This window comes from Hyaena hyaena, unplaced genomic scaffold (assembly GCF_003009895.1).
Source record: "Hyaena hyaena isolate Hyena2069 unplaced genomic scaffold, ASM300989v1 scaffold_87, whole genome shotgun sequence".
In the NCBI taxonomy this organism is placed as follows: domain Eukaryota; kingdom Metazoa; phylum Chordata; class Mammalia; order Carnivora; family Hyaenidae; genus Hyaena; species Hyaena hyaena.
In genome coordinates, this window is record NW_024080718.1 from 797,983 (window position 1) to 825,538 (window position 27,556).

At 43.8% G+C, this 27,556-nt stretch overlaps 1 protein-coding gene across 1 annotated transcript in view; it reads left to right on the forward strand.

The window, feature by feature from the left end:
• Positions 1-446: 446 nt before the first annotated feature.
• RASSF3 (Ras association domain family member 3) overlaps positions 447-27,556 on the forward strand; it is a 75,625-nt gene continuing 48,515 nt past the window's right edge. Inside the window, exon 1 of the mRNA XM_039234286.1 lies at positions 447-724. Coding sequence (XP_039090217.1) covers positions 614-724 — 111 coding nt within the window. The 5' untranslated portion in view covers positions 447-613. The remainder of the gene's footprint in view (positions 725-27,556) is intronic.

Genomic DNA, 27,556 nt, shown 5'->3' on the forward strand with positions numbered 1-27,556 from the left:
GTCTGGGGGCTCCTGGGCTAGGCAATCTCCGAAGTCGCCCGCGGGACCCCGGGGGCGGCGAGAAGGGCGGAGACAGCGGAGAAAGTTCCCTGCTCCGCCCGGGTCTTCCCCCAAACCCGAGCTCGCGGGGTGGGGGGCGGGTAGCCGGATCACGGAGGACTCGGCAGTTTCCGGGAGGTTGGGGAAGCGACCCCGAGCACAGCCCGGCCAGACGCAGTTCCCGAAGCGGACGCCCCGGGTTGCACAGACGCCGCGGGGAAGAGCAGGCGCCCGGGCCGGCCGGCCGCACCGCCCCCACCTGCGGCCGCGCGCGGAGCGCCCCGACCGCGTGGGCACAGTCGCGAGCCTCCCGGGGCGGGGCAGCGCGAGAGGGCGGGGCCCCGGGGGGCGGGGTCGCAAGACTCTCGGAGGCTAAAGCCGCGCCCGGAGCGGGCGGGGAGGCGGCGGGAGGGGCCGGGACGGCCGAGTGAGCGGCGGCCGCAGCTGCAGCTGGACAGCCCGCGGGCGGCTCGGGGCCGCGCGCCTGGAACCTCGCGGGGCGGGCGGGCGCGGCACCCCCTGCCTGGCCGCCTGTGCCCGGGGGAGGCGGCCCACGCGCGACGGGACCAGCAGCATGAGCAGCGGCTACAGCAGCCTGGAGGAGGACTCCGAGGACTTCTTCTTCACCGCCAGGACCTCCTTCTTCAGGAGAGCGCCCCAGGGCAAGCCCCGCACCGGCCAGCAAGTGAGTGGCACGCGCCGTGGGCGCCGCAGCCCGCGCCCCTCGCTCCCAGGATTCCCGAACCCACGTGTTGTCTGCGAGGCTCGTCGGGGATGCCGGCTGGGAAGGAGGAGGGGCGGTTGAGAAGGGGCTTCTGCCCTTGGGGATCCCAGGGTCGTACTTGGAGCTCGTGCACATGGGCGTGCGGGCGTGCGCGCGAGGCGGGCGGCTCGGGCTAGGGGAAGAGGAGGCAGGGCGGGAGACCGGGGGCCGGCTCCTGCCTTCCTCGCCGCCTGGCCTCTGCGGCCCAGCTGCGGGCTGCGGGCTTCGGGGAAGCAGTTCTGAGCGTGGAGGCGGCCCCCGCCTCTCCCGGCGTTTCCTCTGCGCCCCAGCAGTTAGTGGTCGGGTCTTGGCTCCGGCCCTCACTGTGAGTCGGTCCAGTGGGCACTGGTCCCCTGAGTGGCATGGGCACCGTGTAATAGCCAGGGGTGGCGGTGATGACCTGGCTTCCTCTACCTTCCGGGTCCAGGACTTTGGGGGTGGGGGCAGGGACGGTAGCAGGCGCTCGCCAGATCTTGGTTGCGGGAGTCAAGGTTGTGCGTTTCCTGCAAAGTCAAGTTTGTGAGTGCCTCCAATGTTTTGCAAACAAGTTCCGGTGCTAGGTAAATACCAGCCGGCGTGAGCTGAGCTTTAGGCTGGTTTCTTCCTTTTTTGGAGGAAGCATGCCGTGGGAAGTAGGACCTAGGAAAAGATGGGAAGGGAACTTGGGCCGGCTTCGCCGACCGTGACCGTGTTTTTCAGGGAGGCTTTCCAGAAACGGGCCACTTGGCGTGGACTTCTCAGTCCTGAGCGTGAACTCGAGGCCTCCTGGCCCTGGGAGCCACACCAGGGAGCCCCGCCAACCTAGCCGTGCTCACATCAGATTAGTGAAGGCTGTAATGGAACAAATTTGTTGCTCTTAAAAAATATCAGGCGCTCCCCAAATTTTGCTGTTAGACAGTCTTGGAGACTGGAGGCAAGGAAAATCGTTCAGGGCCGGATGATGAGTTATAGGAGGGGTGAGGACGGAGTAATGTGTCAGGGTTTCCTTGCCAGACCTTTTAGGTTTATTGAACCACTTTCTGAGGTCAGATTTCTTTTTATGATTCGGAAGTTCTAGTCTTCCCAACCTCTTAACCCCCAAACCAGAGGGAGGGGACGGGAGGTGGGGGGGGGGGGAGACGATGGTGAAGGGCAAGAGTGAAGTCAAGTGCCCTCATTCAGTAGCAGGTAATCCTGAGTGAAGTCCTGGGGCGGCAGTCCGCCCTCTTTATTGTTTCTAAGGCTTAGGGCTGCACTATTTACTAGTCACTTTGAGCGATGGCTTAGCTCAGGCTGCTGTAACAAATACCGTAGACTAGGTGACTTAAACACGAATATTTCTCACAGTTCTGGAGGCTGGAGGTGCATCTGGGTGCGTGGCTCAGGCTTCCAGGCTTGGAGAGGCCTGACTTCTTGCTGTGTGTGACCTCTTGTGGAGAAAGGGCTAGCTTTCTTCCTCTTAGAAGGGGGCCTCTGATGCCCTCATTACCTCCCACAGCACCCCCCCCCCCCCAGTCCTGTCACATTTAGGTCTTCATCATATGAATTTTGGAGTACACGTGCAGTTCATGCCAATTGATCCCTCTTTTTGAGTGGAGTGTATTTTTTTTTTTAATATTTTATTTATTTCTGAGAGAGAGAGACAGCATGGGCAGGGGAGGGTCAGAGAGAGAGGGACACACAGACTCTGAAACAGGCTCCAGGCTCTGAGCTAGCTGTCAGCACAGAGCCCGATGAGGGGCTCGAACCCACGAACCGTGACGTGAGATCATGACCTGAGCTGAAGCCGGACGCTTAACCGACTGAGCCACCCAGGCGCCCCTGAGTGGAGTGTATTTTAAGGGCATGCGTTCCTGTGAAGTTTGGAAGGCAGAAATACTTGTCTGAGGAAAGAATTAATTGCTTTTCCTTATGCTTCTTTCGCTTGGCCCTTCTGTCTTTCTTGACCTCTCCTTTGTTTCTCTTATCTACTTTTTATTTTCTCCTGCTACTTAATGTTGTCGCTGCTTGACACTTTGGCTAGAATTTGACAGAGGTGGTTGTGTGGTAGGTTGAAGTCTATTCCAGAGGCGGCTGTTAATCTTCACAAAAAGTGCTGGTTCTCAGGCTCTCCAGGTGTGTGGTGCTCCTTCACAGGGACCAGAATATCCGGGTTAGAATGGAGTGAGACTGTTTCAGGGCTTTAAAAAGTAAAAACATCTCTTTTTTTTTTCGGGGTTTACACATACAGTGTTTTTGCTCATTAGTCTGGCATACATTTTATATAATACTTGTTTAGCATTTAGGATTTGTCTGCCATTCATACGTGTTTTGAAGTATTGTGCTGAAAACCAGGACAGTAAGATTTAGTTCTTGGCTTGAAGATCGTGTTTTGTATATTCTGAAGCCTTACTGCCCGTGCATTTACCCTTCTCATGTAACACGTGGAAGGTGCTGAGTTATGGAACTTTCTTGCCAGGTGGAAAAAGTGTTTCAAACTGAATTTTTGTGGGCATTTTGGTTAAAGTGCCTGAATAAGTCTGTTAAATTCCTGCTAAGATTTGCGAGTTTATAAAAAGCAAGGCACTCTAAATATGGAGCATTTGTTTTACCTATGGTTAGATGGTACATAAACCTTTTTCATTTTATTTATTATTATTTAAGGAATCTCTGTGCCCAACGTGGGGCTTGAACTCATGACCCTGAGATCAAGAGTCCCTCGCTATATTGGCTGAGTCAGCGAGCCACCCCACCTTTTTCATTTTTACAATGTTGGTGATTATAACAATAAGATAAGCATTTATGACAGTGTAAAAGTGGAATTTATCCTTTCTTTAGAGAGGTGCAAAGAGAGATGTTGCCATAGGCAACAACAATTAACTCTGTTATTGATAATGGTAATTGGGTTTTTTGTTTTTGTTTTTTGTTTTGTTTTGTTTTTTGGTGCTGAACCACCTGGTGAAAAAGCCAAGAAGATCTGGTTTCTAGGACTCTTGAAAATATCCAGCGAAAGCAAGATGTTCGTGGTAAATGCAGGATGGAGAAAAAGGGGAAAGGGGATGAGGAATTTCTTTTCTTCTTCTGCCAGGCAAAGGAATATAGCCCAACTTCTGTCTCCAACAAAAACAAAAATCTTATGGATATAAAGGAAATGTTACCATTTTCTTTCTTATATTATGCTGGAAAAAAGGAAAAGGCTTAAAAACCTGTCTGGAGGATATTAACAAGAACGAACACATGGACTTTCTGTGCTGGTTTGGATGTCTTGCTGCATCTCTGGGGTCTCCATTGGTACCTGATACACCATGGCTGCTCAGCGAATATTAGTTATATGAATGCTTTCCTGGTTTGATGATAATTGGCTCTTTTTTTTTTTTTTTTTTTTTAAGTTTATTTATTTGAGAGAGAGGGAGAATCCCCAACAGGCTCCACAGGGTTTGATCCCATGGATCGTGAGATCATGATCTGAGTGGAAATCAAGAGGCAGATGTGGGATGCTTGGGTGGCTCAGTTGGTTAAGCATCTGACTCAAGTCAGAGTCAGACCTGACCTCAGCTAAGGTCATGATCTCATGGTTCGTGGGTTCGAGCCCTGGGTTGGGCTCTGTGCTGACAGCTAGCTCAGAACCTGGAGTCCGTCTTCAGATTCTGTGTCTCCCTCTCTCTCTTACCCTCCGCTCCTCACGCTCTCTCTCTCTCTCTCTCTCTAAAATAAATAAAAACATAAAAAAAAAAAAAAGATGCATAACCGACTGAGCCACCCAGGGGCCCTGATAATGCTTGGCTCTTTATAGGTTTTCAGATGTACCCTATTTTATGATTTCCCCAAGAACCCCCTGGAGAATTAACTCTTAATGAAAGGTAAGGCTTTGTTAAGTGATTCACCAAAGGGCCCACAAACTTTCCGTTTTTGTTAATTCTCAGCCCAAAAAAATTTAAAATTCAGTTTTCTCTTTGCAAATATGGACATCTGTAGTTCAGGAGCTTCTTAAAATGTTGACCTACCCCCCCCCCCCCGCCCACACACACCAATTCTGCATATATCTTCATTACTGTGTTCGCAGTTTATGATTGTGGATTCACTCTTGTTTCGTGAAGGACCAAAAATGTGAGCAATTCCGTTATTCATAATTCTCCTCTCCTACACATTCATACTTCCAAGAGTAGAAATGGACTAAGGTTATTCATGTAGTCTATTGGAGCATATCTTTCCCTGTAGCTAAGGTAATCACTTTTCTTTCTGAGCCTTTGGTAATTTAATAGGAATAAGGAAAGGAGACCCTGGTTTTGCTTTAGCAGAAGAGTCAAGTCTTTATTAAAAAATTTTTTTTAAATGTTTTATTTATTTCTGAGAGAGAGAGGCAGCATGAGCTGGGGAGGGTCAGAGAGAGAGGGAGATACAGAATCTGAGATAGGCTCTAGGCTCTGATCTAGCTGTCTGCACAGAGCCGACAAGGGGCTCGAACCCACGAACCATGTGATCACGAACTGAGCTGAAGTTGGATGCTTAGCTGACTGAGCCTCCCAGGTGCCCCAGAATAGTCAACAGGTCTAAAAAATTGTCTTTGAATCAGTCACACTTCTAAAAGAAGGTACCCTGAAGAATTGTTTAATAAGGCGAGCCCGTGAGACCCCATATAACAGGCCTCAAGTTGGCCCTATGAGTTCTCTCCTTATTAAAGTTTTTTTGGATTTGTTGTTTGGTTCTGGGTCATATTGTTAGAATCACCAGTAACGAGGCACACTGTTTTTATTCAGTGTTTCCATTAGGAGCTTTGGCGGCAGATCCCTGGGGATACAAGAAGAATGGTTTACAACCTCCAAAGTATTCTGACTGTATTAACTTTCTACACTAATTTTTAATCCCTATGTTGTCAGACATAAATGCTGCTACCAGTCCTTCTGCCTGGTGCGTGGTGACTGGCACGTTTCTTCTCCATGTCTGGTATGCCCCGTTCTTACACGGTACATATTAATCCCCTGGAATTTTGTGTTTGTGTGAGCATGACTGACGAGTTCACTTTCAAGAGAACATTAGTCACCTCTTACATGAAAATACATTCTCTCCCCCATTTCTTCTGGCTGACTTGCAAAAGATTTGGGGTTATTTGGAAAGCAGTGACACAAAACATTTATGAAAAGAAAAGCTAAAAATATCCAATAGTGTGCTTATTCTTTTTAGACTTCCTTTGGCAGTCAGTGCATGTCATACTGTAAACATTCATTTTCTAGGAGAAAAAAAACAACGAGGCAGAGCGAGTACTTTTTAGTGTGGCGTGGGCCCCAAGTCTTAGCCCTGAGCATCAGCTCTTGCTTACCCCCAGCTGCCCACAGAAGTAGCTGTCTTTGATAAAGGCCCCTGTTTGAGGCTTTTGCTTTTCGCTTCTGATTTGGCTTGAGGCCATTATCTAGTTGGGGCCCTGGTTCAGAAGTGCTGGTGGAGAGAGAATAAGATAGGAGATAGATGCCTGGGAAGGGGCTGCTTTTCTATAATGTATCTTGGCTAAATTCACCTGTTTGTATCCTTGTCTCACTGAAGAGCTATGTACACTGCCTAGTAAGAGGTTTAATTCTGAACAAACATTAGCTCTGTGACGAGGCCCTGCTTCTTGTTCACTCTCTGATGCAACAACTTTTATCTATTTATTTAAATGTTTCTTTTTTTTTAATGTTCTATTTATTTCTAGGAGAGAGAGAGAGACAGCGTGAGCAGGGGAGGGTCAGAGAGAGAGGGAGTCACAGACTGAAACAGGCTCCAGGCTCTGAGCTGGCAGTCAGCACAGGGCCCGACACGGGGCTCGAACCCACGAACCGCGAGATCATGACCTAAGCGAAAGTCGGACGCTTAACCGACTAAGCCTCCCAGGCGCCCCTATTTAAATGTTTCTTTATTTTTGAGAGTGAGAGCGTGAGTGGAGGAGGGGCAGAGAGACGGGGAGACAGAAGATCCCAAGTGGGCTCTGTGCTGTCAGGAGAGAACCTGGTGAGGGCTCAAACTCACGACCCGTGAGATCATAACCAGAGCTGAAGTTGGACGCTTCACTGACTGAGCCACCCAGGCGCCCCGATGCAGCAATTTTTATTGTTTATTTTATTTTTATTTTTTTATTTAGAAAGTGAGAGGCAGAGAGGGGCAGAGGAGAGGAAGAAAGAGAGAGTCCCAAGCAGGCTCCACACTGTCAGCGCAGAGCCTGATGTAGGGTTTGAACTCAGGAACTGTTGAGATCATGATCTGAGTTGAAATCAAGAGTCGGATGCTTCCCCAACTGAGCCACTGAGGTGCTCCTGCAACAACTTTTTAATACCTGCATGTAACTAGGGTTCTGGCCCTACTAGTCTTCACTTCCTTTCTGGAGCCATGTGATTTGTCATTACAGAACTTTGGCCTGGGATTGCTTCCCTCCCTCCTCCTTCTCCGTCCCCTCAGAGAAGTCTGCCTGAATCTCCGCTCCGAAGTAGGCACCCTCTCCTCTTAAAGCCCTCTGCTCTTGCCTTTCATAGCAAAAATTATAATTTGTTATATTTAGTTTAATGAGGACATAGACTACCATGTTGACCTAGCATATAAAATAAATGCTCTGTACCTAGTATTTTTTGAAGGAATTAAAACGTACTGATTTTGGATGGAAGTTCCAGCCCTTGATACCCGGAGTTTTCCTTCATATACAAGTGTACACAATTTTTCTTCTCCCAGCTAGACCAAAAGTTTGTAAAGTATCTTACACATTAATAGTCATTTAAAAGTAGATGATATTGGTAATCAGTGCTATTACTGGGGTAGGTATAATTCACTTTATATTTCCCCCTTATTTTGAGATAGCCCATTATTCGTTCATTCAGCATTTATTGAATTTAATTTGCCAACAGTTTATTTTTGCTCTGAAGGGAAAGAGCAGAGGGTTTAAGAGGGGAGGGGTACCTACCTTATTTTGCCTTTTTTAAAAAAGGTTTTATTTATTTATTTATTTGAGAGAGCGAGAGCATGAGCAAGCAGGGAGAGGGGCAAAGAGAGAGAATCTTAAGCAGGCTCCATGCTCGTGCTTAGAGGTGTGGAGTCTGATGTGGGGCTCTATCCCATGCATGACCTTGGGATCACGACCTAAGCTGAAGTCAAGAGTTGGATTTCAACCGACTGAGTAATCTCAGGTGCCTCCATTGAGTAATATTTTGTAAAAGCTCACCAAATAGAACATCTCTCTAACTTTTCCTTAAGGAGCATGTTCCTTTAGTGTAAAGGAGACTTGTACCTGCTGACAGTTTTTAAGAACATTTGTGTTGTGTAAAGTGTGGTAAAGCTATACAGCAGTTTAGATGGAAAGGCTTACTGAGAAGTATATCCCTGTAAAACAAGCCACGTTTTCCCATTGACATCTGTCCAGAAACTGTAGATGATTGTGTTCCAGCAGAAACGTCATCATCCTCAAGGATATGAAATGCGTTAAACAGAGTTAATACTGATAATGCTAACGAGAGTTTATCAAACTCTCCAAAACAGGTTAGTTTTCCAGGTTTTTCTTAATAGTTCTGGTTTGGCTCTCAGTGGCTAGTCAGATGGTTTTGTTTACTTATTATTATCGTCATTATTTTTATTTTTTTTACAGTTATTTTTGAGAGAGACAGGGAGGGGCAGAGAGAAAGGGAGAGAGAGAGAATCCCTCTACTCAGTGCCTGATGTGGGTCTTGATCCCATGAACCCTGAGATCGTGACCTGAGCTGAAATCAAGAGTCGGATGCTTAACTGATGAGTCACCTAGGCACCCCTAACTTGTTATTTTTTTAATGGAGAGGGCCAGATATGCAGTAGGAAGGATGTCAGAGCCCATAAAAGATGATTAAGATGTGGTATTCGTGTAAAAATGTTATCAAGAGAAGGAACCATCATTCTAAAACTGTACTGTCAAATACAGTAGTTCCTGATCACACTGGCTCTTACTTGAAATGTGGCTGGCCTGAACTCAGAGGTGCTGGAAGTCTGAAACATACACGGATTTCTATGACCAAGGAAAGAATATAAAATGTAAACAATGATTGATTGTTTAATATTGGTTACATGTTGAATACTTGGGGTGTACTGAGTTAAATAAAATTGATTTTTACCTGTTTGTTTTTTAACTTGGCTACTGGAAAATTTAGAGTTCGGTATGTGGCTCACATTCTATTTCTGCTGGGCAATGCTGTTTGCTAGAACAGAGCTACTAACTCTTGCCAGGGGTTTGGATCTCCATCCTCTAGTGGCTGCACATGGATGGATGGGATGCCAGCTGGGCGCCCTGGGAAGATTTTTCTTTGTGAAGGGGAACTTGGCCTTTACTGTTGGGAATCGTTTGTTTTTTCTCAGCCTATCGTGGGTCATGCATACCAGCATTTTGAGGTTGTGAAACTTTTGTGTGGGCAACTTCCCCTTTTTTCTGACATTTGAGGTGATAGGATAAAAACTGTCCTAATGGCATTCAAACTGCACCTCTGCCTTGAATTTACAGAGAATGGTGCTCATTATTTCATAGGGTATTAAAACAGCAAGAGTAATACACATTTTATGGACTGTAATTGCTAACTGCTGCTACATGATTCAGTCAGCTAAGAATAATTTACTAATTATATATTGCAGCACTCAGTTCTTTTTCCAGATGCTAAACAAAGTGAGATAATTAGAGGAGGAAGAAGGGTGAATTTGGGAATTGGAGACCAGGAGAATAGATTCAGAAGATCTAGATTTAAGAGGTTTAGAATGCAGTCAGCAAACTGTTTTTCATGAAATTAATGCAGGTCAGGCAATGTTTGTGTGTGTCAAGATTGTGAAGGTAGCTTTCTATGTTCATTCCCAAGTGTTCATGGAATGTTGGCAATGTGGTAGACTGGTGCTAGGGTTTTGATGAACAAAACAGATGGAAACTTGCTCGAAAGTTTAGTTCGGAGTCTTTCTGCACTTGGCTAGCTCGGTGGATGGAGCATGTGGTTCTTGATCTCAAACCCCACTTTGGGTGCAGAGATTACTTAAAAATAAAATCTTAAGGTTTAGTTTGTAGTCTGTATAGATCATTTCCCGTCCATGGTAAAGAGGAAGATCTTGGTTCAAAACTTGGCTCCATCTTTGTTTCGTACATGCCAAGAAAGTACTTTTTCATAAGCATGCCGGTTTTATTCAAAGGATATTAAGGTTTTATGGATAGCTGAAGCAATATGTTTAAAAATTTTTAACCCCAAAGTTTTAAGTTTATTTTTGAGAGAGCAAGATAGGGCATGAATGGAAGAGGGACAGAGGGAGAGGGAGACACAGATAGAATCTGAAGTGGGCTCCAGGCTCTGAGCTGTCTTCACAGAGCCCGACACGGGACTCAAACTCATAGGTTGTGAGATCATGACCTGAGTCATGCTTTCCAGCATCCAAAATCGGATGCTTAACTAACTGAGCCACCCAGGCGCCCCAAGCTTTTTTTTTTTTTTTTTTTTTTTTTTGATAATAAGAGTGCTATAAAAATCCCATCATACAGTTTGGGGGAAAATGATCCATTATTTTACTATCCTAATCCAAATATTATTTTGCAGAATTGTTTCCTAGTTTTTTCATTTGTCTTTTTTATTCTTTTATTTTTACTGAATAAAAATCTTTGAAAAAATCTTTATTTTTGAGACAGAGAGAGAGAAAGAGTGCGAGTAGGGGAGGAGCACAGAGAGAAGGAAACATAGAATCTGAAGCAGGCTCCAGGCTCTGAGCTGTCAGCACAGAGCCCCATGTGGGGCTCGAACGCATGAATTGCGAGATCATAACCTGAGCCGAAGTCAGACGCTTAACTGACTGAGCCACTCAGGTGTCTGTCTTTTTTATTTTTTAAGTAATCCCTACACCCAATGTAGGGCTCGAACTTAGATCAAGAGTCATATGCTTAACTGACTGAACCAGCCAGGTGCTCCTCATTTGTCTTTTTACATACATATAATCATATTGTACTGACTTAAAAAAATTTGTGATAATACACCTAAAATTTGCCATCTAGTGTTAAGCATATTTACATTGTTATGTCTCCAATTGCTGGAACTTTTTCTTTTTTTTAAACTTTTTTTTTTTAATGTTTTATTTCTGAGAGGAAGAGAGCGTGAGCAGGGGAGGGTCAGAGAGAGAGGGAGACACAGAATCTGAAACAGGCTCCAGGCTCTGAGCTAGCTGACAGCATGGAGTCCGATGCGAGGCTTGAACCCACGAACCGTGAGATTGTGACCTGAGCTGAAGTTGGACACTTAACCAACTGAGCCACCCAGGCGCCCCTGCCTGAACTTTTTCACCTCGGAAACTGCAACGCCATCCCCACCATACTCTTGGTAGTCAGCATTCTATTTCTGTTTCTATGAGTTTGACTCATCTAGATATCTCATATAAGTGAAATCCTACAATAGTTGTCTCTTTTTGTGACTGGCTTATTTCACTCAGTATAACGTCCTTAAGGTTCATCTGTGCTGTAACGTGTTAGAGTTTTCTTCAAGCCTGAATAATAGTGCATTTCATTTATGTACCTCGTTTTGTTTATCCATTCATCAGTCATTTGCTGGTTGGGTGCTTCTAACTCCTGGCTCTGGTGGCTAATGCTGCAGTGAACATGGGTACACAGATATGTCTTACTGAAACAGCTTTTCAGTTCTTTCAGGCATGTACCCAGAAGTGGCTTTGCTGAATCATATTGGTAAAATTTTTAAAAATTTTAAGATAAATGTTTATTTTTGAGAGAGACAGAGACACAGAGCATGAGCAGGGGAGGGCAGAGAGAGAGGGAGACACAGAATCCAAAGGAGGCTCTGGGCTCTGAGGTGTTAGCACAGAGCCCGATGTGGGGCTTGAACTCATGAGCCGCAAGATCATGACTTGAGCTGGAACTGGATGCTTAACTGACTGAGCCACCCAGGCGTCCCAGAATTTTAAAGGAATTCTGCATTGACAAATTTGAGTCTTGCTATTTAAACTTAGAATTATGAGGGGCGCCGGGGTGGCTCAGTCTGTTAAGCGTCTGACTGCAGCTCAGGTCATGATCTCACAGTTTACAGGTTTGAGCCCCGCATCGGACTCTCTATTGCCAGCACGGACCCTGCTTCAGGTCCTCTGTCCGTCTCTGTCTGCCCCTTCCCCTATCTCTCTTTCTCTCTCTCAAAAATAAACATGGCTCAGTCAGTTAAGTGTCCGACTTTGGCTCAGGTCATGATCTCGTGATTCGTGGGTTTGAGCCCTGTGTTGGGCTCTCTACTGTCAGCATAGAACCTCCTTGGGACTCTGGCTCCCTCTCTCCCCCCTCCCCTGCTCATGCTCTGTCCATCTGTCTCTCTCTCAAAAATAACCATTTAAAAGTATTAAAAACACCTTTTCCATTATGGAATAGCTTTTTAGAATAGATGTACAAAATGCAATTTTACTTAGCAGTGAAGGTATGGCCATTTTTCATTCCTCTAGTTATATATCACCAGTTGAAGGCTATATTAAAATAATTTTTTTTAACATTTATTTATTTTTGAGAGACAGAGCATGAGCAGGGGAGGGGCAGAGAGAGAGGGAGACACAGAATCCAAAGCAGGCCCCAGGCTCTGAGCTGTCAGCACAGACGTGGATGTGGAGCTTGAACCCAGAAAATGTGAGAGCATGACATGAGCCGGAATTGGATGCTTAACTGAGCCACCCAGGTGCCCCTGAAGGCTGTATTTTTAACTAGTTTCATTGTGCCCTTAGCTCCACTGGGCATATTCATTAAAGTAGAGGAAAACGTGGGGTGCCTGGGTGGTGGCTCAGTTAGTAGAGCATGGGGACTCTGAGGACAAACAAAAAATAACTCATTGTTATTTAATTTGCATTCCTTTAACAGTAAGTTTTATATGCTTCTGTACTTCTCAATAGATCTTCCTCTTGGTGTGAGCCTTGTTCATGGCCTTTGACCATTTGTTAGGCCGGAAATCTCCAGAGAACACTGTTGTTGAGTCGTGTGCATATTTAGCTGGGGAGATGGTTCCCCTTTTTTGTGGTCAGCTAAACTTCAGGTTATTTTTTGACTTACTCTGTTTGGACCAGAGGGACATTACATACTCTGGCATTTTGAAATCCTTTAGAGTCTGTCTCAGGCTGACATCACTGAAACTCTGAGCAAAAAAAAAAAAAAACCCAACAACAACAAGACCCCCCCATTTTACTCCTATAATTATGACCCAGGAAAGGCATTACCAAGAAAGCATCAGGTCCTGTGAATACGTTGTGGAATACAGAGGGTGGGAGCTGGACGATGTGCTGCCGTTTACTAAGCAGGTTTAAAAAAAAAAAAAAGGACTGAAAGTGCCTGTTTATCTTTGAATTTCAGTACATTTAGTGGGAGTTTTCCAAGCATCTGGTAGAATTCAGAGGAACCTAAGTTTTATCCATAGACCAGATTTTGAAAAAAGGATTGTAGGACAAACTGCTAAAAAACCCCACCTACCAAAGAGGGTTTTTATAGTGTTTACTTAGGGGCTTATTGTCTTTTGTTGAAACATTGCAGTTAGAATCTGGCATTGCTGTCTACTTTAAAAGGCTTGCTTGTGATCAGAGTTTTTGCTAGATCTCTTTATATTCTGATGAACCCGTAGTTTGTCCTCATTTACTTTTTTCTTCATTCAGGATATTTTAATTAAGTGAATCTTTTAAAGAGATGTAAAGAATTATTTCTGACTTTAGGGGGGACTATGAGTCCTCCTTAATCCTCATATTCTTAAGCCAAACAAGTTTACTCTGAAAATTTCCTACAAATGCTTGTTTCGAGGAATAGTTTTTTGATATTTTGCCAGTGAAGTCCTAGAGATTTATATGTATCTGATACAGTTCTTGAACAGCAAAACAAAACCAAAAACTCTTGTGAAAATATAAAATAGCTGTATGCAGTACATAGGAGGGAAAAAAATAGCAGTACTAAAAATGAAGTTTAACATTCCATCGTGTTTTACAGTTAATGGAGCTTTCCAAGAGAATTAAAATTCAGTTGATTTATTTGGACTCTAATTTCAGTGGAACTTGGAAATGAGAAATTAAACCAACAGAAGTTTTATTGGTTTAGACCTTCAGCAGTTCCAGGTTTTAATGGCACTGCCGAGGTGAATTCAGAGGTATTTGACTGTAGTCTATGATTTCCCAGCTCTGGGAAAATGTAAATATTATGTAGGTGGTTTAGAGAAACAATAATATTGCTTTGGTCCATTTAAGGTCTGTTTCTGTTTGTTTAAACAGGATCGTGGATAGCTTTTTCTCGCCAGTATTCCTTTGGGGGGAAGTTCCTGCCCTTTCAGATCTTTCTGAAGTTTGAAAATTGCTTTCTTGCCCTCTCCAGTGACCAGCGTTGGCCACGTGGTGCCCTCGGTTGGAAGGGGTGTGGTGGTGGGGTGCTGTGCTGAGGTGTGGGGCTTGATCTTTGGCTGTCCTGCTGGCCTCTGCGAGAGGAACTGTACCCACAGTATAATTATTCCTGCCATTTGGTGCAGAGGATTGGAGGTAGGTCATGTAGGGGAAAGTAATACCTTTCAAAAAGGCAAACATGGCACCCCAATCAGCAAATCAGCTTAAAATTCATTCACCCTGGAAGTAGTTCTGAACAGTTTTCTAAATTTTTAAATTTTTAATGTTTGTTTATTTTTGAGAGAGAGCAAGCGAGTGAGCGCAGGGGGAAGGAGCAGAGAGAGAGAGAGAGAGAGAGAGAGAGGAAGACACAGAATCTGAAACAGGCTCCAGGCTCTGAGCTGTCAGCACAGAACCCGACATGGGGCTTGAACTCACAGTGAGATCATGACCTGAACGAAGTCATATGCTTAATGGACTGAGCCACCCAGGCGCCCCTGAACAGTTTTAATTAACAGTGGATCTTGATCTTTTGAGGTGAGGGCTATTTTAAAAAAAAAAAAAAGAGGGGGGAACTGGATTTTGTCATGGGCTATAAGGGTATGTGTTCTTGATTAATTACAAGCAGCTGTGTAAGGCAGCCTGGGTTTAAATCTGCCTACTGTTATCTAGCAAGGACTATTAAGTCCTTGCACCTCTTTGAGCCTCGATTTCCTCATCTGTAAAGTAGCAGCATGCCTAGCACATAAAAACAGTAATAAGTATGAGCAATAAAAAAATTACCTTATATTTTTAAAAAGTTCTCCCATATATGGTCATGTATCTCATTTGAGTTTTGGGGCTGCATGGAGAACTGACCATGCCTGGGAGAGTTGAAGCCAAAGAATGAAGGGAAATTAGGTGTGTCACTTTGGATTTATTGACCAAAATGAATTGGGAATCTCAATGTCCTTGATCAGGAAGAAGCTTCAATCATTCCCGGAGGCTTACTGTTTTTTTTTTTTTTTTTTTTAAACCACTTTTAGTCTCACTGTAGTGCTTTTGTTTTCTAGTAAAGGAGCTGTCTCCTGACCAAGCCTGAGGCCAGCTATCAAAGTCTTCACTAACTTCTTTTTTCCCCTTAAGGTTAGCCACCCCAGTGGAATGAGATCAGACATATGACAGTGCGGTTCTTTTGCTCAAGAGTTGATGTATAGGTTGACACACTGAAGTTTTTTCTTTTCTCCTTTTTTCTTTCAACTTCTTTTTGTTCTCCCGCTCTTAACTGCCCCTGGCTGCAGGATTCTGGCTGCAGAGTACTTCTCAAGGCTACTAGCTTGACCTGGTGACAGTTTTGCTTCTTCCTGGGGCCTTTCCTTTTTCCTCCATCCAGAAGGTGTAAATTGCCTTGTGCTCCTTGTTTAGGGACTGAGTCACTGTCTTGTTTCTGGTTTTTGTGAGATCAAACTGGATGAGGTAGTATGTGAACTGAGTAACTCACTGCAAAAGGGGTGTGTGGCTGTCCTTTGAATCCATTTCCACGCGCTGTGGCTGGGTTCCCAGCCCTCTGGTCTCCCATTCATGGTGTTTGAGCATTGCTGGACGCATCGACCGCGCGCAAGTAAGCTCGCTTATGCACGTTTTGAACACAGGCATTAACGAAGCTCGGGGAGACACGTGATCTGTTTGGCTGACCCTTCAGAGTTCATTTGTGCTCTGTCAAACTGGCATGGGTTTTGGAATCTGGTGGGAAACCTCTTCCCTTCAGACCACGTGAGCCTCTTGGGGTTTGCTGTTCCCTCTCTGTCCCCCATCCCTCCTTCTTTTGCTTGTGTTTCTTACAATAAATTGGTTGTCTAAAACTGGCTTTATCTTATGAATGCCATTGTGAATATTTTTAATCACTTGAATTGTAAATTTGAACCGTAAATTTTACTGATACTGCTACTGATTCTCATTCACGTAAAAGACTTGGGATGTTATCCAGCATGTGAGTACATGTTCAGTACACATTAACTATTATTTCTAGGCATATTAGCATTATTCATTAAAAGCAATTTGGTGAGAGCTCTTACCAAGATAGCATGATGTGGTAGAAAAAGTCTAGGGATCTAGAATTGGGAAATCATCTTAATTTTGAATCTGTCATTTACTGGTTCTGGGAGCTTTGAAGAGGTTTCTTAACGTTTTGAGTATCAGCTTGCTAATCTTTAAAACAGATATTCTAGAAGGGTTAAATAAGATAATGTGTGTGCAAGTATTCCTAAATTATAAATTGTTACATTATATAAATTGTTATAAGTTGTTACATAATTGCAAATATTAATGTGTTTGGAGACTACTATAAAATTGTTAACTATATTATGTCTTATAAATTGATTTTAAATTCTCAACCTATGGTAGTATGATACTTGATAAATGGTTATTGAAAAATTAATTTATTCTCCCATCTCATTCATGTATGCCTATTTTGAATTTTAATTAACATTTTTTTAATGTTTATTTTTGAGAGAGAGACAGAGTGTGAGCAGGGGAGGGGCAGAGAGAGAGGGAGACACAAAATCCAAAGCAGGCTCCAGGCTCCGAGCTGTCAGCACAGAGCCCAACGTGGGGCTCGAACTCCCAAACTGAGAGATAATGACTTGAGTTGAAGTCGGTTGCTTAAGCATCTGAGCCCCCCAGACACCCCCATGTATGTCTTTTTTTATCTGCAAAATAGTGATTTGTATTTGGGGACCTGAACATTAAAAAAAAATTTTTTTTTTTAATTTTTGGAGAGACAGCAGGAGCCAGGGAGAGGAGCAGAGAGAGAAAGAGAATCCCAAATAGGCTCCATGTTCAGCATGGAACTTGATGCGGGGCTTGATCCCATGACCCGGGGATCATGACCTGAGCTGAAATCAGGTGTCACACTCTCAACTCACGGAGCCATCCAGGCACCCTGGATGACCTGAGCATTTTATATCTAAGCAGCAAGTTTAAATTACATTAGGAATGAATTGTGTTTATGAAGCACTCTGATGCTTTGGAGAAAGAATGATATTTAATTCTTATTATTGAATGAATGGATCGGACTTTGAGTAAATTTAGTTTTAAGCTTTCCAGATTGTATGTCTGTGAGCTTCATGACGGCAGGCCATTTCTGTCTTGTTCACCACTAGATGTTCATTGCTAGCGCGGTACTTGGCACAGGACACCGAGTGCGGTCTACTGTTATTTGTTTTTATTTATTTTTTAAGGATTTTCTTTTTAAGTAATCTCTACAGCCAGTGTGGGGCTCCCCGCATACTGAAACCGAGTCGTATGTTCCTCTGAGTTAGCCAGCCCAGCACCCTATCATTATTTGTTAATTGACCACCTGGTTTTCATTTTATCAGATTTGTGTCAGAATCCTAATCAAGAAAGAGAAGTTGGGCGAAGGCAGTGAAACATGTTTCTTTTCTTTCAAGGAGGGCAATCATAAAGCAAACAATGGAAATAGATTCTGTATCATGTGAAAGTGAGCCATTTAGGTGAAATGGAACATATATGGGGTGGGGATGTGGAGACGTGGGTCTTAGGCCTATACTTTGTTCCAAAAAAGTAGCTTTGGAAGTTAATGGCTAATTTATTCTGGAGGTAAATTCTTGATTGGGGGGAAAGTAACAGTGATAAAAGGCTTGAAAGGGATTCCAGGAAATGTATTACGATGCCAAATGAATTTGTTAGGAAATAACTGTATTAGGTCATATCTGGTTGGGTGAGGTTGAACTTAAGTGATTTGGTTAGTCATGGGTGTTTGAGAAATGAGTAGACTGTGTGGAATATGAGTAGAATATGAATTCTTTTCCTAAGAGGGAATGTCTTGGGAAAGACATCAAGGGGGTCCTGGGTGGTTTATGAAATTCATCCCTATGTAGTTCCAACAAGAATGGGTCTCATGCAAGCCAAAGGAAGCAGTTAATTATTGCAGGAGTTGTAAAAATGGTGTCAAAAAAACTATTTAAAATTTTTTTTTATGTTTTATTTATTTTAGAGAGAGAGAGAGAGAGAGAGAGAGAGAGAGACAGTGCAAGCGGGGGAGGGTCAGAGAGAGACACACACACAGAATCCGAAGAGAGGCTCCAGGCTCTGAGCTAGCTGTCAGCACAGAGCCTGATGCGGGGCTTGAACCCACAAACTGTGAGATCATGACCTGAGCCGAAGTCGGACGCTTAACCGACTGAGCCACCCAGGTGCCCCAACATGGTGTCAAAAACTACTTAAGGAAGAGCCCACCAGCAATGCTACATTCCTGAGAAACTGGGCAGGATGAATGTAGGAGAGTCCTGTGCTTCTGGAGAATGCTAGGCCAGTGCGGGTAGATTAGCCATGTGCTTGCTGAGGGATGAGTGCTTTATGCGCAGGTCCCATTTGGGAGTGAGGGAAGTGCATTCGTTTCCTTTGGAAGATTAAATGTGGTCTTTTGTTTCCAGAGGCTCTTGTATTCCAGTTGGTCTGCGTTTACCCTGGCCAGGTAAATGTTCCAAACCAGTTTCTTTTAAATTCTATTATAAAACATGAGAGGCTTTTATCTAATATGGTATATCCAAGTGTGAGGCTTCCAGAGGCTTCTGTCCCCTTGCCCACCCTGTGCAGCGTGCTTTACTCAGCTTCTCCATTCACTGACCCATGGGTATCATCCAGTTCAAGGCTCATTTCTTACAAATGTCTTGTCCTGTGATTGCTACAGGCACATTTAAAGTATTGCCTCCTGACAAGAATGAAAACCCTTGAGGGCTAGGGATCTTTGCTTCACAGAGGCCATAGTGAATGCTTCGTGAGTGTGATGATTAACTTGATTCATTATTGAGACATTGTCGTTCCCAAGAAGAATTATCTTCAATCTGAGCAGTTTATTTAGAATTGTCATCTGTTTCTAATTTCACAAAGACTTGAGATAGTTCAGCAAGACCCCATGGGGAAAGATATTTCTTTAAAATTTGACTTTTAAACATTTGAGGGGTTATTGATAATTGAGGAAGACGTAACTGTAACTCCAAAGGAATGGACTGGATGGAATGGTTCCTTTTAATGTGAAGAGTCTGAGTTTTCTGCTATTAGCTAGAAAGGAACATGCCTAAATACACAATTATAAGAAGTTTTGCTTTTAGTTACAGAAATCACAAAACTTATTTTTGCAGTGACTCCTGATTTTTTCATTAAGCACATCATAGTGTCCCTGAAATTCTGTGTTGCATTTTATTTTTTCTGTGGTGCATTTTAGATTTGGAAAATGTGTGATACGATAATACGAGGAGATGGCAGATTTAGTAGCTGCTCACGTTTTGTGTTCATTTTAATTTGAAATGTTGGCTTTATGGAAATGAGAATTGTTAAAATGGTTTAGGTGAACTAAAATGTTGCATTACCATTTGTGGCAAGCAGAGTACCAAGGCTCCAGACCCTTAATGTTACAGTTATTAAACATTATTTGAAGTATCTCTGAATATGCATATAGGCATTACATTTATTTAGGCAGTGATTGACTTTAACAATTTTAGTGATCAGAAGGGAAAACGTGGGCTGAAGTGTGCAGCAGTGGATTACCCCAGCTGCATAATTTATGTCCCTCAAAAAAGGTAGACTTATAAAGCCAAAAAACCATCCAAAGTACTAACCTGTTCTTTGTGGCTATCAGGAGTTGCAGGAGTGACTTCTCCCCAGGCCTCAGTGGCTGTCCAGTTATTGAGGTGGAAGGAAGGCAGTGAGAGTGGGGATGAAGTGGAAGATGGCCAGGTTGCAGATATGGGTGAATTGGGGGGATGTGGTGGGTCTGTATGTGGGTATTGGGGTGGTGAGAAAGAAGACAGGGATGAGTCATGGGTTCCTTGGCTTGGGTGACTGGGAAGGTGATGCTGTCACTTGCCAATTAAGGGAATATAGACGAAAGATGTGATTTGGGAGAGAGGATAAGTTCAGACCGTGTGTTAGTGACTCCAGGTCAGTAAATAATGAATGAATCAATGAATGAATCTGGGTGTATTTTTTTGGGCTGTCGGTAGGATGTCAGCATTTCCTGGGCTTATTGGAGGTATACCTGATCTGGGGAGAGAGCTCTGGGATTTGTTGAAGCTGTGGGAGGAGGGAGCCCAAGCAAGGAGGATTCACCAGCATGCATGCATGCATTCATTCATTCATAGGTTTGCTTATAGACTTATTTATTTTGAAAGAGCATGCAAGTGGGGGAGGGACGCAGAGAGAGAGAGAGAGAGAGAGAGAGAGAGAGAGAGGTGGTGGAGAGAGAATCCCAAGCAGGCTCCCACTGCCAGTGGTGAGCTGGAGGCGGGGTGGAACCCACCAACAGTGAGATCTTGAGTTGAGTCAAGGTCCTATGTTCAGCCACCTGAGTCTTTCAGGTGCCCCTTGCATTTAAAGGGTAGGCCAAGAGGAAGGGCATGTGTCTAGAGATAACCAGAGTGACTAGGGAGGTGAAGAAAGCTAGGAGCCTGGTGTTGTGGGAGTCCAGGGATGAGCCCACCTCGAGCACAGGGGCATGGTCAGTAGGGCAAGTGCAGCACGCAGAAAAGCCAGGGACTGAAGTTGAGCCAGTACGAGTCTCTGGAGACCTTGGGGAGAGACTCTTCGGACAACTGGAGAGGCAGTCCGGCTGCAGAGGGAGGAGGACTGAATAGCTGGGGAGGAGCCAGGAAAAATGGGTGCAAGCTGCTTGCTCTTCCATGGTTTGGCTGGAGGGAAAGGACAGTGCCCTAAAATGAGGAGGCCATGGTATGGAGGGAGTCGTCGGCGTGTTGTCATCATTTTTAGATGAGAGACTTGAGTAGGAAGAAAGCGCATGGGGAGTGGAGGATACAGGTGAGGCACTAAGGTCCCTTAAGGAGATGGCTGCCTGCACAGCGGAATGGATGGTGTTTGGATCAGATGTGGAGGACTGCTTAGAAAGAATATGGGTCCCCTTGGAGAAGAGGGACAGAGTCAAGTCTGGTAAACTTGTACCTGATGCAGGGGGTAGTGACTAGAAGTGTGAGTCGGCCGATGGGCACTGACGGAGCAGGTGGAGCAGGTGGGTGTGCGTGTATGGACGCCGTGTGTGGAGAGAAAGCCAGGTGTGTCTGGAGGACCAGGTGGCCTTGCGAGTGGAGCAGACAGGGAAAGACACACCTACGGGTGTGGTGAATGAGTGGGAAAGGAAGCAGGCTCTAAAGGGGCCTTGTTTGCCAGGCTCAGGACTTCAAATTTTATTTCCTGGTGAGGAGGAGCCACTTAGGGAGAAGTAATGGGATCAGATCTATGCTTTTGCAGCTGAGAGCAGTTTATGGGAGAGTTTAGAGAGAGACAGGGGCATTGTTTGGGAGGCCATTGCAGTTACCTGGATGACGCTCATTAGGGTGTGAAATGGGGCAGTTGCACAGACTCCTGAGGTTGACTAGGTAGATTGGCACCTGATTGACAGGGCGGGGAAAGAGGGGAGTGAAAAAGTGTGCGTGTGGAGGGAGGTGGAGGGGGCGGCTGAGAGGATGGCCCTGCCCAGGGGGACCTGGAGAACACAGGCGGAAGGTAAGTGGGTCTGGCTAGGTGGTGCGATAGTTCAGTTTCGGGCACACGTACAGATCGTTTGTGAAGCACCCAGCTGGCTACGCTAATCAGAGCTCTGAAGCTCAAGACTGAGGTCTCTACAAGAGAGATTCGGAAGCATGAGGTCATCATCCTTGAATTGGAAGTGGTTAAGATTTATTTGAAGGAACAAGAGAAAAATAAATCCTGATGTGGATATGGACTGTAAAAGCAAACTTCTTAGACCGTTTCAGTATATTATTAACTCTCTTAGAATAAAGCCTTTCATGACCAGAATGTGGATGTGACCCCCCCTCCCCCAAATAGCTCAAAATTAGTGACAAAAAGATGTTAGGAAACAAATTCAAGAAGTTTTGATAGAAATGTTTTATCTTGGTAGGTTTTTTTTTTTTTTTTTCCTATCAGGTTAAACTCCCTTAATCTGTGGGGTGTTGTTTTTTTTTTTGGGTGAGAAACTTGAGCAAACTGATGAGGGCTGCTGGTTGTATTTTTGAAACATCTTTGAATATGAAATCTATCTTGTGTGGCATCACTGCACTTTATTTCTCAGGTTTGGCACACGTGGATTCCTAATAATTAATATCCTAATGTAGTGCCCATAGATGAATTTGAAAAAACAAATAAAGTGGTTTTCGGGAAATATATTGATTACAATTTATAAAATTTAGCTCAGTACTGGTTTGTAGAGCCTTACTTTGAATCTTCCATAAAATCCATATTTTTCTGTTTTCCTTCCCCAAAAGTAGAAGCAAGTAAAACTGTTGGTCGGTGGAAAGGTTAACTATGCAGAAGTAAAGTCGTTATTTTTTTCTTTTAGTTTCATTTTTATTTAAGTGATCTTTATATCCAACACGAGGCTCAAACTCATGACCCTGAGGTCAAAAGTTGCTGGCTCTTTCGGCTGAACCAGCCAGGCAACCCCCTTTTTTTGGGAGGGAGGGGGAAGTAAAGTCTTTATTATTAATTTTAGAGAGCTCACAAGCCACTGGAAAGGGGCAGAGGGAGAGAAAGAGAGGACCTTAAGTAGGCTGCATGCTCAGCATGGAGCCAGACACATGCCTGGGACCATGACCTGAGACAAAATCAAAAAAGTCCGACACACTCAACTGGCTGAGCCATCAGGCTCCCAGAAGTAAACTTTTTAGATCCTTTGGAAGTTCTGACAGTGGTGGGGGCTCTAGAATTTGTACAGGGATGTGGGTGGTTCGAGTTGGTCTCCTAACCCCCTGCTACTCTTTTCTGAACTGTCTGCACTGCAGTATGATTTATGCTGTAGCAGAGAGATTACTTTCCTGCTTCTATGGTATCGATAAACATTTATTGAGTGCCTGTTTAATGGCTGGTGTTGTGCTTGGCTCTGGGATTTAAAGAGGAGGAAGACCAGTATCCTGTCTCAGGAGCATGCAGTCTAGTACAAAGTCATAAAGAGCCATTGTGAGATTGTGATGTGCAGTATATATAACGGAAGGAGTTTGGAAGAGCTTCTGGTGGTGAACATGGGAAGTGCTGGGGGAGTGGCGCTTGTGGGGAGGGCATGAAAGCTCTGGACCCCTTCCCACCTACCTCATCTTATGCATCTCTTCATTTGGCTGTTCATGAATTATATCCTTTGTAAAAACGCAGGTAATAGTAAGTAATTAGAGAACTTACCTGAGTTCTGTGGGGCATCCTAGCAAATGATTGAACGTGACAAGGGCATCATGGGAATCCCTGACTTATATACAACTGGTCAATTATAAGCATAGATAATTAAATTTGCAATTGCACGTGAAGTGTGTGTGTAGAAGGTGTCTGCTGGGACTAAGCTCTTGTGGCGTCTATGCTGACCCCAGGTGGATGGTGTCAAAATGGAGTTAAATTGTAGGATAGACACCCGGTTGGCGTCTGCAGAGAACCGGAGAATTGCTTGCTTGGTGTGAGGGAAAATCCCACCATCTCTGGTGTCCGAAGCGAAGTGTTGTGAGTAGTGGAGTAGACAGTCCAGTTTTTCTTTTTATCTCTAAAGAGACCATTGTTGATGCATATGGAAGGGATACTCTTACTGTTTGTTAATAACAACGATGGCTCAATGCATTTTACCTTTATTGGTTCATTTCATCCTCACACTAACCCAGTGAGGTAAGCGTGGATAATCTCTTTTGTATAGAAGAGGCACAGAGAGCTTAAATAGTAGCTGGTAAACAGAAATTCGGGTTAGAAAATGGGCCGTCTGGTGTGGGAACCCACGCTTTAAAACAGTGACAAGGGTTAGGGCAAGTAGCAGTCTCGTTGCGGTGAATCTGCCATGTTAGCAAAAGTCAGTGCCTGGAGCTTGGGCTTGAGGGGGGGACAATGGGAAGGGAAAGCGTAGGGTTATGGCTAAATTAAGCCTGGGTAGACTAATCTCAAGTAGTGGAATGGGAGAGGGGGATGGGAACCAGATAAGGCAGTGTCCCGTTGCATATCAAGGTTTACTGTGAAATCCTTACACATGTGTGTATAGATTTGCATATATTGTACATTTACTGTAGATATTCATAAGAAGCCCGGGACCTTTTGAATATCTAGCATTCTTGTTTTCATACCGATTACATTCGTTGTCCTCTAACAGTACATACATATGCATTACGCAGGTGTGAATGAAAATGATTGTGATGAAAGTCACAACTGCTGAGAAATTGGGGGTTTCTGCCTGTTTTTTTTTTTTTTTTTTTTAATGTTTTATTCTGAGAGAGAGAGACAGCATGAACAGGGGCGGGTCAGAGAGAGAGGGAGATACAGAATCTGAAACAGGCTGCCGGCTCTGAGCTGTCAGCACAGAGCCTGATGCGGGGCTGGAACCCATGAATGGTGAGATCATGACCTGAGCTGAAGTCAGACACTTAACCGACTGAGCCACCCAGACGCCCCTTGCCTGGTTTGTTGTAATTGAAACAGCACTCTGTAATTAATAAGCTTTGGAAATTTGTTTCAAGGAGTGGAAAATGAGGAAGTTCTAGAGGCTGGTTCTATATTGCTGTATAGCCTCAGAAAGGAAAATGTAAAGGATCTGGGTGAGTCCCAGAAACTGAGTCATTCACATCCTTATTGGCACACTGAGATTGCTCAGATGTTTGCAGTAAGTATTATTGGGCATGGATCATGCACAGAGTTTAGTACTACATACAATTGGGTTATTATGAGTCTCCCTTCCTTATAAGGAACTCTCTGGAATTATATGAGGAGACAAACATATAATATGCAGTTTGTGAATGGTAACAGCTGTGATAAATGAACGTAGAAGAACCCAGAAGAGATTAAAATAAATACATTTAAGAGACATTTAAAATAAATACAATAAGACCCTTGATTTATTCGTTTTGTACAATTCTTGTTGAGCAAGTGGCACCAGGAGACTGAATAGAAAAGGGCAGACCTAATTAGGAGTACTTCTTGAAGTTGTAGACACTTGGATTTGGGTTTTGGAAGGACAGAAACTCAAACAGTGACTGGACGTGTAACTTATTTTTCTGTAGAAGCAGCACTGATGTGTGTTTGGAGACGGTTTAGATTTGCCTCAGAAACATGAATTTTCAAAAATGGCATGTGTGGGGCGCCTGGGTGGCTTAGTCGGTTAAGCGTCCGACTTTCGCTTGGGTCATGATCTCGCGGTTCGTGGGTTCGAGCCCCGCGTCGGGCTCTGTGCTGACTGCCAGCTCAGAGCCTGGAGCCTGTTTCAGTCTGTGACTCCCTCTCTCTCTGACCCTCCCCTGCTCATGCTGTCTCTATCTCTCTCCTAGAAATAAATAAAACATTAAAAAAAAAAAAAAATGTCACCAAAAATGGCATGTGTGTTTCTAATAGGGGTGATCTCCAAGGATAGGTGCATAGAATGCGTAGTGACTTTCTAGAAACACTACAAAGCATATCTGTGAGATTGGGATAGATCTTCAGTCATGATCTTGTGGTTCATGGATTTGAGCTCCGTGCCGGGGGGTGGTGGGGGAGGGGTTCTGCAATGCTGAGAGTAGGAGCCTGCTTGGGATTCTCTTTTCTCTCTCTCTTTCTCTGTCCCTCCCCCTCTCTCTGCCCCTCCCCAGCTGTCTTTCTCTCACTCAAAGTAAATAAATAAATAAATAAATACCACCCCCCCGCCATGCAGAATACAGTAATACATAGTATAGTAATTCACAATACAGTTATTCAGAGTACAGTAACTATATAAAAGTATATGAATGCCTTCAGAGCTGATCATCCAACTTAAAATTTTTTTTAAAGTTTATTTTATTTTTGAGACAGAGAGACAGTGTATGAGCAGGGGAGGGGCAGAGAGAGAGAGAGAGAGATGCAGAATCTGAAGCAGACTCCAGGCTCTGAACTGTCAGCACAGAGGCCGACATGGGGCTCAAACTCAATCGTGAGATCATGACCTGAGCTGAAATTAGATGCTCAACCAAATGAGCCACCTAGGCGGCCCCATTGATCATCGAACTTTAAAAATAACACATTGCAGATGTAGTTGAAGCCCCTGCATATTCCTAGCTCCATTTTTTCCTCCCCTCCCTTTCTCTCCAGTTGTTTATCATTGCCATCCATGTATTCAATACTTTAATTACTGGTGTCTAAGTATTAATGATCAATAAATAGTTAAGTGTTACTTTATCTGCTTTTTTTTTTAAACTTGTGGATGTGGTGTCATATTGCATATTTTCTTCTGTGGCTCAACGTCTATTGTTCAACTTTGTTTTTGAGATTCTTGCTACTCTAGTTCATTCTTTTAATTGCTGTACCACTATAGTGTGTCCATTTTCCTGTTGATGGACGTTTAAGTATTATTTCCTCCCATTTTTCTCTATTACAAGTGACATTGCAATACACTTCTTTACGTGCCTCCTTTCATGTGTACGGGAAACTTTTCTGTAGGTTATAATCCCAGGAGTGGAATTGCTTAGTCACAGGGAAGGGAATGTGTATCTTCATGTTTGTATGGTTAGTTCTTCAGTTCCATCTTTGAATTGAGAAGCTTGAGGACTTATTTCTTTTTAACTTGTATGCTTCCATTTTCTTGAAACTGTAATGGACCTGTGGAAACTTGTGGTTTTGGGAAAAACCACAGTGATTTGTGTAGAGTTCTACTTAATTGCAGTCAAATGCTCTACCCCGAGCTATACCCCCCATTTCCACTTAATTGAATAATATGGTTGCACATCTTCACTTAAAATCACAATGGACTATAAAAAAGAAATTCCTAAGCTGTATTTCTTTGGTTATCTCTGCTCACCTGAAGTTACAGGGAGAATGGCTTGCTGGGGCGGGGGCGACTTTTGAGTAGATAATATTTTTTGTGGTGGTTAAAGTTTCTGTAATTTATTTGAAATTGTCCTTTTAAATTAAAAAACATGCTTGAGGTGTAATTGACATGGAAAAGTTTCAGTTGTACAACAGTAATGATTCACTGTATATGTTGCAAAATGATCGTCAAATCGCCATAGCTTATTACAGAGGTTTTTTGTTTGTTTGTTTGTTTGTTTTTCTCTTGTCTGGAGAACTGAAGTACCTTCACAGGTCCTCTCTGAGCCACTTTCAAATATGGGCTACAGTGTTAGTAACTTTCGTGTCCATGCTGTACAGAAAACCTCTTCTTCAGCTCTAATTCTCTCTCAAAGTGATCAAGTAGAAGGGAATGACGAATGGCATAAATCCTGATGCATAATTCCTGTTTGGAATATCGCTCCCTTTGAGTGAATGAGGGTCAGTTTTCTTATAGTCTTCCTCAAGCTGCCTAGATTTAGTTTGTGGTTTCCAAGAGACCCGTTGAACAGGCTTTAGGCTGATAATATCAGTTTCTTCATGTTTTCCCCACGGCCTTTGAAGGAACTTTTATGTAACTCTTCTCTTCAGTAAGATCCTAAAACCATTTGCTATTACGGTTTAGTTGTTTCTCTAAACATTTATTTCCTTCTGGCAGGAATCAAT